The following is a 14,041-nucleotide window of genomic DNA, read 5'->3' on the forward strand; positions in this document are numbered from 1 at the left end:
TCCCTTTAGGGATTAATAAGTGAAGTAACAGTCAAAAGGTTGAACACATTCCCACTGGATTTAATGGTTACGTGTGTCCAAACCTTTAACTGGTTCTGTATCAGTGAACTAAATTGAGCTAAATTCAAATAAAAAATACATTAATATCATTTAGAAGCTCCCTGCTGACCTCACCATCTTTAGACTTTGCTCAGACTAATTTGAGCATGTCTCATTTACTGTGAGAAGCAATTAATGGGCTTGATAAAACCCCACTTGGTCACTTGCTCCAGAACAAACTACATCCTAAATTCTTTATGGGGTCTTAAACGTCTGGTAGCGAGCTGAGAAATAGGGCCTGTGATGAGACAAAGCTTTTAGGACGAAGAAATTGTTCAAATAAGGAGCATGTACGGTGCACATCCCTCAGATGGAGGGATTATTGGGAATTACCCCATAGAATGTGCAGATGCGCTCTCAGTGTTACAGCATTGTTTAGACTTCAGTTAGTCTGATATGGACTGACATCACCATCTATGTGTTGTGCAAATACCAACAATAAGCTTGAATACACTTGCATGTGGGTGGGTGAGAAAAAAAAAGCAGAATCTGACATTTTTTCTTTCCTGAGGCTACAGACAGATGTTTATGTTATCTGTCACAAGGAGGCTGGGCAGCCTCTTCGCTTTACTGTAAACTCATATGGAAGCCAAGGCCTATTGAGGAGACGTCTTTCATACGCCCATTCAACTCCCAGCTTCATTTGATGTTGTTCCCTCTGCTGTTAGCAGGGGCTTACATCTCGTCAATATTAATGGCCCATGGTGGGAGGCCCCATGGCACTTAATAGAAACATTAATTATTCAGGAGGCCTATCTTGTGGTAGGCACATCTACTAATGTGCTAGTATGTATACAAATCAGCTCATGATGGGGGCTTTTGTGCATACAATCAAAACCAAATTTATTAATAAATTCAGCCCACCAGAGGGAAAATCTGCTTCTTAAAGAAACTGTAATCAATGAGAGACAAAGGGGGGTAGGGCGGAGCCGACTTCACTCCCAATGAAGAGAAGAAAAAAGGTGCGTCTATATTTTAAGACCAAGCTTGTAAAGAGTTGGTTTTGCACCCAGCAGCCACAAACAAAGGTGCACGGCCTCTTGCTTATTTCCATCTCTTCATGGCTTTGTTTATTTGTTTCTGGCCTTCGCGTAGTTGGAAATACTCAATCTAAACAGATCCATGTCAGACTTACAGGAAAGACTGACCCTGCAAAGCTGTATTCTGCATCAGTGAAATCACTTTTTTTAGCTTGTGCTTTTTGCTTGAAAATTCTACTTGTGCATGATTTTAATTCAGTCTTTGACATGCACAGTATTTCAAGCAAAATTTATAGTAACAATATTCCTCAGCCTGACATATAACTGATTTATAAATGGTTAACTTCTAAATTATCGCTTATCTCATCTATCTCTGTAAGCCCTTCATTTGTTGCATAAACCTGAAAAACACTAAATATTTGAGATACTTTTAAGGGGTAATGTTTATTGGCAATTTCTTAAGGCTGGCTAAAGTTACAATCAATACAATACAGATGGATCTAATTATGTGTACTTTTTATTTTCTACCTCTGCTTGGCCCTCTTTATGTGATTAGGCATATAGCCCTTGCATCAGAGACTATCAATGAACTTTTAACCTCCAGTATACAATATCTTAAACATAAATAGAGCTGCAAACAACTACTTGCTATTGTACATGGAGATGTAATGATGTATTGTGTTTACACTCATCGGGCTGACAGTAGGTGTAGGAAAACACATCAAAATGATCATTCATGACAGTCTTTTCTGGAATATGCAGAGTTCTAGCTTCTTCCTCTACTGAATAACACACCATGCTTGACTGACAATGACAAACTGATAGCATAATGAGCTTAATTCAGAAGGTTAGAGTGAGAGGGAGTGATACCCAGAAATAGAAAACAAAAGTGTAGCATAGACGGAGAGAAAAAGAATTAAAAGAAGTGATGAATCTGTCTACATCTCGTCTCTCTTTGTGGATAATCTGGGTAAAGCATTGCAAATCAATTAACCGAGCTGTTAACTTCAGTTTTTAATTGGCTTGAGTTAGATCTGAGCGTGTGGTGAAGAAATGAGAAGCCAAATGAATCAATATGGAAGCAGAGAGGTCTGGTGGGTTAACCACAAAGCACTGGTGTGTTACCAGGCCTAATTAAATAGTATGTGCCTCCCCTGGCCTGACTTCTCTGTGACAGCAAATGCACTGGGGCGGACGAGAACGTGGCTTGTGCAAGCAAAGGCCCAATTATGGGAAACAGTTAAGCGCTTCCAGGTCGTGACCCAGGTGATGCAGAGGTGGACGATATGCAGCTACAGGGTGGAGTTTTTTTGCATTAACTGGGAAGGTCTATGGAACAGGAAGAAGAGGAAAAGAGGTGCCACATATACAGACACATGCCTGCTAGTCTTCGGTTGACTAGCTACATTAGGAACAGGTAGTTATTTAAAGTTTTGTTTGTGAAGTTCATGTTGGGTTGTTGCTTTTCCATGGTTACTGATGCAAAACTTCCTCTCAAGGGTTTTGGAGTAACCTTGTGTGAAGACAGAAGACATTAAAATCTATAATCAGACATCTGTGCAGACTACACAAAGAGAAGGCAGATGTCAAAAAGACAGCTCTTTAAAATACAATATCTCTGGCCCTGTTATGTGAATGTGTGGGTGTGTGTGCACATCCATGCAAATAATCCTGAAGGTGAACAGAACTGCCAGCACAACACATTCAGCCACATAAACAATTATATGCAGACCTGTCTCTTAATTAGAAAGCAGAGAAAGAGAAAGATGACAAAAAAGGGGCTGACAGACACCAAATATTAAAAAATCTTCCAGCAGTAGGGGTGTGAAGCATCTTGAGGAGCTTCATGAGGGTTTATTCCTATTCTTGTAGGGTCCGGACAAAAAAAAAAAAAAATAGTAGTACAGAGTAGGCTCTTCTCATGTACTGCCTCAACCAACATTAATCAGATACCAGGTACCTTTTTATGATGTGACGTGAATGCAAATTGCTCGCATTTGTGTGACATCATGACAGCTTCATTAGTCGTGAATAGCATCAATTTAGCCAAATCTAGACCATTTTTTCACAATAGGGGATTTTTCCACTGACATTTGCAGGAATTTTTTATACCTGGAATTTAATTTTTATTTATTCATTTATTTTGGTGGAGCTGTGCATTTTAACGTACAATATATTGTCGTAAATATGCCAGATTTAGCAAAATACTCATTTTTATCCACAGTCCCAGAAGAAACCCCACATAAAAATATCATCGACAACAGAAACACATCATACACAACCCAACAAAAAATAATTACAATAACACAAAGATAGTATTAGTCAGGTTAAACCTGCCTTAAAGAGCTAGTATTTCAACATTTACCAGAGTAAATGGTAAGTACTAGCACTTTTCCATCACACCGCAAAGTTCTATAAAATATCTGATTTCATGTTTTTTCAGTTTGGACCAACTTGTTGTGCTTCTTTGGCTTCCTTAATCTTTTATTCAGTTTCTTTAACCATTCCTGAGTTTCTTTTTGTGTGTCGTACATTCAGCTTGTTGACTATTCTTCTAGACACTCGTCCTTTTGAATAGCTGACTCAAAGTCGTGCTACAAGTTGTCCAAAGCAAATATGCTCAAAACAGCCTGGTCCTCGTCGCCTGGCCACTTCACATAGCGCCTCCTTTTTGACTCCACTTTTTAAATGATCAAAACACAGAGTTAAATTTGTAGAAGTTAAATAAACATGTTTACAGCTGCAAGTTGTCTTATATGCAGAAGTGCTGCAAGTACTCAACCTGCCCCTCAAGAATTCTGAGAGATCCGACTCCTCTTTTAGGTACTTTTTCAGTGAAAGTGTGGGGGTGAGGGAAAGTTTTTATATCAGGGTAATGTTGGTGGAAACCCTAAGTAAATGAAAGCTTTTTTGTGGTGGAAAAGGGGCTATTAGCAACTTTATTTGAGTACAAATTAGCAAGAGTAGCATACTAGAATTCCTGCCATGTAAGCAAGCCAACTCTGTCCTGTATTTTTACCTTTGCCATTTCAGTATATGAGTAACAGGAACTCTGCAAAATTGACAATGTTTATAAACGAAATGTGAAAAATGCTGAAAGTGATGCTGTAAATGATGGTCATATGAAACTGCAGCATCTGTTACCTCATAGGCATGTGTGGAGGCTGCCACTTCTTGCACAACAATAAGCATTTTGGTTTGTTTGACCACCACTTTGTTCACCAGAAGTACACAACCCTTCAAAATGTCACATGACTTAATACAAGCTATAGTCTTGAATACAAGCAATAGTTTTGTTGCTCAAAAACGCTGCTCTCATTGGTTCAACCACTGTTTTCCTTTTTTAAAGAAAACAAAACATCTGAATTAAGCATCTGGTGATAAAGGAGTCATAAAAACTACTGTCATATAAAATGTCCCAAGCTGAAGATCTGTGACAAGATACAGGATGCACTTTGCAGTAGAAGCTGATTAGCACTCTGACTCGAGGTAGATGAGTGCTGGCAGGGAGGACAAAGAGGCAATTGTCAGTACACACCTCAGTGATGCGTGGGTTGGTACACTTCACGTTCTTGGTGGACAGGTTCAACCAGCGAGTGGTGTAAGGGCTGATTGGAGGGCAGTGGTGCCGCAGCGTACATCTTCCCTCTCCACTGCACCATCCACACTGGAACTTCCTTTCTGCTTTCAGACACATGCCACAGCTGTCCCGCTGGGCGGCACACTTGTACAGGTGCACTATGAGGTGAAAGAGGAACGCACACAAAACACACGGCAAGTGAGTTTAAAAAAAAAAATAAAATCCTTATGTGTATGCATGTAATTGAAATTCTACTATATTTTACATACACACACACACACACACATATATATATATATATATATATACATATATATGTGTGTGTGTATATACATTTATTGGGCATTGATAATCATTTCATATATGATTATTTTTATTAGCATTTAATTAAAAATAGGAGTTTGTGCAACTACTGTATGATTCACATGTAACACTGATAAATGCACGTATGCTGTGTTGAGCTCTGTTGATAAAAGATATTTGGACACAATGTTCACACAAAATCTGTGAGAGTCGCCCATCTTTATTCTGTTCACATGTACATACTGGCAGCAACATCTTTCATTCTTACCTTTAATGTTCTCCGGGTTATCAATAATGAAGTTGCCGTTCCACACCACTGAGAAGTCCACAGGCAGCTCACTGATCCTCATTCCTTCATAGAGATACTGTGGTGAGGAAGACAGGGAAGGAGACAGAAATAGGGGTTGGGGTGAAAAAGAGACAAATAGTGTGGAGGATTTCAATGGGAAGTTTGGGAATTTGAATCCCACTGTGTCTTTGTGCAGTAGATGCAGCCATGTGTCCTTCCAGTGTTACGCCAAGCTTACATCATCTCAATATTTGAGCTGACAATGTGAAAAAAAAGTCAAGAAATAGGACAGCTTGGCAGAGGCTTGAGCTTCTCTTCTGGCCTTTATAGCTGCCCTAAACTGCCTCCTGTGCCCTTAATTTCAGGCTGACTTTCAGTGAGCATGTTTGAGTTTCCAATGGGAATACCGCAGAAGTCAGTATGTATTTGACTGGAAGGCAAAGCCATGTCACACTCCACTCTACTTAGGTTGCATGTATTGTATCTCCGCTGGCTAAATGACATACGCACAGAAAAATCACACAGCATGTTGCAGTTTGGTGCAGTTTGTAGAGGGTTGCAGAGGATGCTAAAGCCTCCCATACCTGATTTTAGCAGAGGTGGAGGACACTATGGAGATGTGGCCATAATTTGGCAATCAAGCAAATAATGAAAATCAAAACCATCAAATCAGTCACTCAACTTGGCTCAGCATCAGCCGACCTACCGAGCTGTTCTGGCACTGTACGCTGGAGCTGTTGAAACGGAGGGCTGTGACTCGATGGCTGACCCCCTGGATGTGGAGGACACATTCATAGCCTCGCTGGCCAGACTGGGGCTGTGGCAGATTCTTGGCCTTCAGGGTTATGGGCTTCACCTCCCCAGCTGGGATCAGAATCTCCTCAGAGGGCACCAGCTGGGGACAGTACTGGACAGAGCGAGCACAGGGAAAAGACATTCAACAAAGTAGAAAAATAAAAAAAAAATGAGCAAGATGAGATGAGCCACATCACCAGGAGGATGATAATTCAGGTTTATATCCATCTTAAGAAGAGTTGGTTTTAGTGTAACATGGTAAAAAGGAATAAGTAGAAGTCTTACTTATTCAATCGTACCCCTTTCAAATGCATGAGAAAAACATACATAGACTTCTTCATTACCTATTTTACCATATTAAGAAGCAGAGTTAAATGTATATCACAGAGTTGTATTAAATAAAAAGTCATGAGCCACTACAATTTTAACAATTATAAAATTATTCTGTTTGACCATATATCTCTAAAATATCATATCTCTAAATCTTATTTTAAACTGGTGTATATTTGGACATTGTTTCAGGTCTATATTGACACTGTTCCAAATTCTCACCCCAATAAAACAGAAATTTTCTTCTCCAGTTGTTTGTAAACTATGAATTTGGAAATTATGTTTTCCCCTTAGCTGGTAAACTCCCTCTTGAACACAGAACAATTTCTGGATGTTTCCTGGTAGTGATTTATTTCCAGCTCTACACATTAACTGTGTGTTTGATAGCTCACAAGATCTGAAAATCTGAATAATTCTGACTGTAAGTATAATAAATTTGTGTGTTCATGATATCCAACGTTATGAATTGTCTGCTCTTTTTTGCAGAATCAATAATGAATGCAATGAGACTCTAATAATAAAAGACTCGCTGAGCTTAATAACTCCAGGAATAATAAACTGTTAATAGCTACTGCAGACAAGTGCCCTGAACGGGGAGTGGCATTTTAGAAAAAGAAGAAGAGTTACGGCTGCTGTCTTCTGAAGATGTTCCTTGAGGCGGACACCGAGCAAGATGCATGCAGAAGGAAACAAAAGAGGAAAAATGTGTGTGTTAGTGTGTGTTTGTTTGTGCTTCACCAACCTCAGAGGTGTTGACTCGTCCCTCCTGGAAGGAACAGCTGGAGGGGTCATGGGTACACAAGTTGCGGTATTTGCACCAGTGGCAGCGGAAGGCACTGTTCACACATGACAGACACCTGCACACAAAAACACACACAAGTGCACACAATGGGGTGAGCGGTGAGCAGTCAAGAAGAGGCAGTGAGTTCGCCAAACTAAGGGGAAGTGGCACAAAGGAAATGAGATCAGGTCCCAAGCAGGCACCTGCTGTTGTTACTGGCACAGTACCCAGTAGCTGCTGCACAAAGTTCTCCCTGCATATATTTTCTGTTGCTGTGCATTAACATTGCATGTCATTTGTGAATAGGAAACTGAATATTAGCCCTTATAACAACAATCAAATGGATAAAAGGAAGAAAAGAGACAGAGTAGGAGAACTTTGAATAATGAGGACAAGTAAAATAGCGGCACAGCTTGATCTTTCAATTACCATTAGCCCTGCATTGTTTGAGAGTTGCTGTAATCACCAGCTGCTGAAGCTTGTGTATGTGTGTTTGCATAGAAGTACTCCTGATTTCAGAAAATGTAAGAATACGTGTTGGAATCACTATAAGAAACATAAACCGAGATCATGACAAAATGTTACATTTTTTTAAATCATGCATGCTCAAAAAGCAGCAGATTTGGTTTTACTTTATAACAAAAATACTAATCATGTGCATAGCCTGTTCTTAAAAGAAAAGGCAGTACTTGAAATCTATGTTTAATAGTGAAAGTAAGAACATTTTCACACTCATAATATGAGTGGAACTCAAGGGATTAGGACTAAACAGCTGTGTAGCCATAAAACAAACACAGTCAGGTTAAGGGGGGAGAAAATGCTTCATTTTGCTAGGCAGCATTGGTTGGAAATAAATCTGGTGATGCTGCAGAAGCTTATCGAAAAGACACCACAGTGCATGCTGCTTTAATCAAAGGTGGCCCAACAAAATATTAGTGTGTGAATTTTCTTTTAGACAGGCAGTATATTTAAAAGGCATACTATGTAAGACACTCATAAAACGCATGTATAAGCTTATGAAGAAGTTAGACTCTACAGTCTTGTCTTAAAGCTTTAACGTCAGATTAACATGGTACAGACAGAAAATACTTGTGTCAGCATTTAAACAAATATAAACCTTTAGAGTTACATGGCGATGCCCCAGACTCTGTTTCAATCTGCTTTTGGAAGCATAAAACCCTGTTTACAAGCCATGGGAAGTGCTTGGTGGTACGTTTCACTGTAGAAACCCCAAAGCATATTTGTTCAGTGTAGAAAAAGTGATTTATTCTGTCTTATATTTCTGTTATAAGACAGGCAGAGCAAACAAATGGTTTTTGAATATGATTTTACGCCACCGAAATATAACTAATTTGATTGCATATCAAGTCTGAGATGAGCAATCAAATTTTAACCATGAATTAGAATGAACTGCAAATTTGTTACAGCACATATGAGCTAATCAAATCAAGCATCGCAACTTGATCATTTGTTAAGGTGAACAAAAAGGCATTAATGATACCTCCTGCATTATATCATCAAGACTCATGCATTAGTTATATGATCTGGTTTAAATAGATGCTGATTATTTCCCTCTGAAATGTAATAAAGATGTACAGCGTTGAGGAAATATGCACAAGTATGCAAATGTGACAGAATTATACCTCAGCAGAGTGTTAAAGTAAATGCACTTTCCAACAGGGGCTGCAAGACAAGTTGCTGTTGAAAAGACAACACTCATTTTTAATTGATTGTGATGAAATTTATCTACACAATGTATTCATGAACAGTTGTTCAGCATGTGTATTTGAGTCTCAATTGGCTTTCCCTGTCTTTTTGATATAAGGATGACTTATGCACACTTGCTTGTGGTAAAATATTCATTGGTGCAAAAGCATGGGAAGGAACTGTGGCAAGCACACAAATTCAAAAAGAACAGGGCTGGTTCACCTTGGGGCAAATCGAGTGTACAACATGTGTGAAAAAGGAAGGGAAAAGAGAGAGCAGGGGTTGGCATCAGAGGGTGCAAAGAAGAGTGTGCTTTTTTCAAGTGTATGCGTCTGTCTGCGTGCACAAGTATGTTTGTCGTCCCTGCTTATCAGAGCTGATGGGAGAGCTAGTAATTGCAGTCTGTGCCACCCCGACAGGGCTCTCAGGCAGCACAAGAAGATGTGGAAGAAAAAAAGAGAAAGATGGAGGGAAGTGATACATAGTAGCATTGCCCAGTGGCTAAAACATTTTGTTTTAACATCATAGGGGTAGTCAAAGGATAATATGACAGGCCATCATTCTGGCACCCCTGCTAGTGTCAAACCCTGACTGCGCTGCCTCTTCTTTCCATTCAGTCATTTTCCAGAGTCAGCGTAGCCTTTGGATCTCACACAAACAGAATCTGCCAAAGTGGAATGAAGTGAATGATTGCAAAAGGCACCACAGACACAGACATCTTCAATCCAGGGATTCAATTCAACATCACTCAATCAGGGACAGACAGGGCATGAAAATGGGCGTGAAATCTCTCATGAGGACCTGTTAGGCAGAGCACATTGTGCTTTGTAATGCAGCATGTTTGAGATGAAGGATTCATTAGCACAACAATGCAGAAACTTCCCATTATGGGGCACAGGGAGAGATCAGATTGTGTTAGTTTTTTTTTACAGAGGATCATTTTAATGGGCAAGAGCTGTGCTGAAGCAAGAGTAGACTATAACTAATCCCCAAAGCATTGATTTAGCCATTCTGGGCAGCATTTCTAGGGTGTTTGAAAAGAGAATAAATGGACTCAGATAGAGATACTTACAGCTGATGGACACTGCAGTTGTAAAACTTGATCTCTGTGCTGATTAGCATCTGACCAGTCTCCTTAGAATTCAGCCTCAGCTCAACGCCTGACCAATCTGAAAGAGAAAAAATCAGCTTTTACTGAATGTCTCATAGCTTTAAATTATCTAGCAAATGTAGACAGCATACTGAGTTAAATGATAAATGGACCACATTGGTATGGTGCATTTTAATCCTGTATTGGCTCTGGACTAAAATAGAGCTTTATTTGCACACAGATGAGGATACCAGGGGCAATATTAGGGTTCAGAGTCGAAGTCCTTTGGCATGTGGAAAGGCTGGGGATCAAACCAATCTTCCACTTCGAAAATGACCACTAACCTGCTCTTCTTTCATCACCAGTTTGTCTGCTAACCATGCGGTTTTGTGTGGATTTTGCAGCTTATTTGCTGGGATTATTTCTTTTTTTGCCTCCAGCATTCCAGTTCCTGCCTTTCAGTTTTAGTGTCTGTGAGGATCCCTCACTTGGACACCTCCTGAACTGTCCTGCCTGCTGTTCGGTCAATGTCTTCATTATTAAGGGACTGGTTTTGAGCCTCACTGCCTACTTGAAGAGAGTCACTCTGCCCCTCCACCATTTCTCATCTGTTCAGTACTACTTCCCTCAGTTGGTACTTCCTCAGTCGGTAATGAAGTTGGCCTGTTTTCCAGATTTTACTGGACTTCACAGCTCTTCATATTTTAGCTTTCAGGATACACATTCACCTTTCTACACTTTGCATCTCTAGTGGTTATTTGTATTTGTGCTGGGTTTTGTTGAGTAATATTGTGAATAAACCAGTTTCAACCTGCTCTGTCAGCCTGGTTAACCCCTACACTTGTGTGCAGTATGTAAGCTGAAGGGTAATAGTGAATATTCACAATATATAAAAATGAACTGTGCAAATGGCAGCCTTGTACAGAAGCATTTAATCAGATGGGAATTTGTTTACCTTTGACCATCTGTGCTCCACAAAAATCGCTCCCCTTAAGGAATACTGACTCCACATATACAGCAGGTGTGTGTGTGTGTGTGTTTGTAAATGTGTAAGTGTAGTACAGCCTGAATTCCAGATTACATTCAGTGTAGGAGGCTTGCCTGACCCTTGGTGCTTGGCTCTTTCTGTAGTACCTGTTGGGAATCAAGGTTTGCTTCACACAAGTCTATGTAGTGGGCTTATAGAAGATCTCTTATACTGTATGTTGGCCTCACAGGACCTGACAAAGAGCTACAGAAGTCCTGCCTGCACACAACCTCCTCTTGAAGCTTCTCCTTAGTGGAAAAGAACGTCAGCTATTTTCTTAAATGAGTCCAGTGTCCTCATAATTTCATCCTGGCTTGCCCTTCTATCACCATAGCATTTCACAGCCTTGAGTTTGACTGTAATTTCTGCTGCATTTCTCTTTTCTTTCTCTTGTCTTATTTCCTGCTCTCCCCTCCTCTTTTCATCTTCTAATTTCTCTGCAGGGTCATCAACACTGCACGATTAATGTTTGTGTGCAACAGCTACATAGACTTGCTAATAGGACGAGGGACAGAGGAGGTCAGCAGGAAGCGGCCTCAGGGGAATGGATGCAAGAACAAAAAAAAAAAAAAAAAAAAAAATGGAGGTGTGAACAGCTGGATGGATAGCTAGCTGGATGAAGGGGAAGCTTAAAGGAAGGATTGGTTGACATTTACCTGAGGGAGAACATTTATATTAGCGCCTGATGCAGCACCTCCGGTGGGAGCTCTGAGCAAACATGGCTGTCATTTACTCACAAGAGGGAGGATTACCAAACCTTCTAAAACACACAGTGATTTCCACACACTGCATATGATATATTATTCAGGGTGTTTAGTTTGTCTCCTTGTGGCCATCTTGGGCTGCAAACAGGACAGATTTACAGCCAAAAACTGATGCTAATATCCATAATGATATATGTTTGCAAACAAGTATGATGGTGGAGCTGCTGTAATATATGTATATTATGTATTTGCCATGCAGGCCAAATACCTAAAAGGTCACAAAATTCCCATAAATAGTATAATAGACATTATTAGCATATCTTTATTCCAGGACCTAAAAGTTGTTTTGATCTTTGCACAATAAAGACAGATTCTTGATTTGTAAGATTTGTGAGTTTTTAAACGCTTGTAACATATTTATTATTTGAATAATGTGGATTATTGTCTCAGCTTTAAAAAAGAAATGTAATTCACCACATTAGCTTCTTTTTCATCCCTTTGAATAGTCCTCTGACTGAACTTTCATGTTAGACTGTCCCCTGTTTGTTAAAACTGATGGTAGTGATTTGGAGCCCTGCAGCTAGAGTGCAGGTTCAGGGAACCTCAGCCTGCTCCTCCATCAAATCTAATGTGGCTCAGTCTTGTTTGCAGCACACTTCACAACAAGACAACTGATTTTGAATCCACAGGCGCTTGTTACACAAACACCCTTTAGTTAAAATAGGAGTTTTGGATCACTAAAGATGTGTCAGTGTGTGCAGATAAACATTTAACTCACCACTTTAGAAATGTAGCCAGAAGTTTGGGAAGAAAATGACTCTTTAGCTTGCATTAATTATATAGTAGAAAGGAGTGTTTGCTGTACGTACCTTGGTCGGTGGGGATGAGGGGGACGTCCTTGGCAGCAGGAGACACACAGAGTATCTGGTGGCCACTTACTAGTCCCTCAACCTCCGTTAAGTTGCCAAAAGAGCAGGAGATTCCCGCAAAAAGGTCTGGAACGTTGCTCACCATCACAAGCAGCTACACACAGGGTGGAGAAGATGTTTTTTTTATCACAGTGTTGCACACAAAATGCTTTCCTTATATCAATCTGCTGTCAGAAGAATTGTCCCTCAGGTCCAGGCTCCTTTATTTGTTCATTCATTCATTCATTTATTCATTCATACAAACACAATGAACCCAAACGGGGAAAACAATAAAAAAAGGGGGAAAAAATGCTCAAAGTTTCACCACTTGAGATACTCAAACAACAATCTCCATATAAAATCAAGATAAAAACTAAAACCTTAAATAAATATATAATTGAGTAAATAAATAAAACATTTGTAGGGTCAAGTAAATATAAATACGTAGGCAAACTAACACTTCAGCTTGTAAAATTTATTAATGGAAACAGGAACCAAACTGTTCCTGTAACATTTACTTTTTCCTTTGGAGACTAAGAGTCTCCATCTGGAGGGAAGAGCTGAACACTTGATGTGTAAAACGTGGGAACCATCACTCAGAATGTTAGAAGCTATCTGCTGTAACTGCTTGGTATACAAGGATGTGATGCTGGTAGAAGAAGTGATTCGGAAATCTGTCAAGAAGGCCATATAACCACTTGTTTTAGAGTTTAATTCTCTTTTATGGATATGTGAACCATGATCAAACTAATTAAAGAAACAAAACAAAACAAAGCAAAACAAAAAAAAAACACCATTCCCAGTATATGCAATGCACCACACATGCAGATGCACATGCAGCAGCAGTTTGCAATCGTCCTCTGGAGAGCAGTGACAGTGGGGTTGGACTATTCAGCTGCTCTATCTATAAATAAATGTATTCTGCACAGGGTGTGTGATCTGGCGCTCCAGCCAAGAGAGGCAGTCTGGATAATTATCACCATGGCATTTCACAGCCTTGTTCCATTAGCTGTTATTTTTGGGCCACAGCGTTTGAAGTTTTTCTTTGTTTTATCTGCCTCTCACTAAACACCGCAGGGCTACTGGGACAGGCGACGGCAGCTGAGCAGCTTAACTGCAGGTCTTTCAAGAGATGCTGACTGTCTCGGTATACGATCCACACTGCCTCCCTCGTTAGCTGCCTTACTCTGCTACCCATTGAGCGGAGATGATTTCTCTGTTTTTTGTTGAGGACCTCTTGTCTTCTCCCTGTTTTACTTTCACCGTGTTTGTGTTGCTTCACCCCGAGGTGTCAGAGAGATGCTTGATTACAGCAATCACAGCAATCAGTGTTTTTTGTTCAATTTAGAATTCCCTGAGTAATCTCTCACATTAATTAGCTCTCATTGTCAGACACACATATACAGATAAACACTGAAAATTTCTTCATGCACACCTCCTCATACACA

At 39.9% G+C, this 14,041-nt stretch overlaps 1 protein-coding gene across 3 annotated transcripts in view; it reads right to left on the reverse strand.

The window, feature by feature from the left end:
• plxna2 (plexin A2) overlaps positions 1–14,041 on the reverse strand; it is a 200,374-nt gene that overhangs the window by 65,110 nt on the left and 121,223 nt on the right. For all 3 annotated transcript variants that reach the window (XR_006012527.1, XM_042004363.1, XM_042004364.1), the window contains exons 7-12: positions 12,555–12,708; positions 9,937–10,033; positions 7,119–7,233; positions 5,958–6,158; positions 5,231–5,327; positions 4,618–4,817 (exon numbers count right to left, since the gene is read on the reverse strand). Coding sequence is in view for 2 of the 3 variants with exons in the window: in XM_042004363.1 (XP_041860297.1) it covers positions 4,618–4,817; positions 5,231–5,327; positions 5,958–6,158; positions 7,119–7,233; positions 9,937–10,033; positions 12,555–12,708 (864 nt within the window). In the remaining variant the exon portion in view is untranslated. The remainder of the gene's footprint in view (positions 1–4,617; positions 4,818–5,230; positions 5,328–5,957; positions 6,159–7,118; positions 7,234–9,936; positions 10,034–12,554; positions 12,709–14,041) is intronic.

This window comes from Melanotaenia boesemani, chromosome 13 (genome assembly GCF_017639745.1).
Source record: "Melanotaenia boesemani isolate fMelBoe1 chromosome 13, fMelBoe1.pri, whole genome shotgun sequence".
NCBI lineage: Eukaryota > Metazoa > Chordata > Actinopteri > Atheriniformes > Melanotaeniidae > Melanotaenia > Melanotaenia boesemani.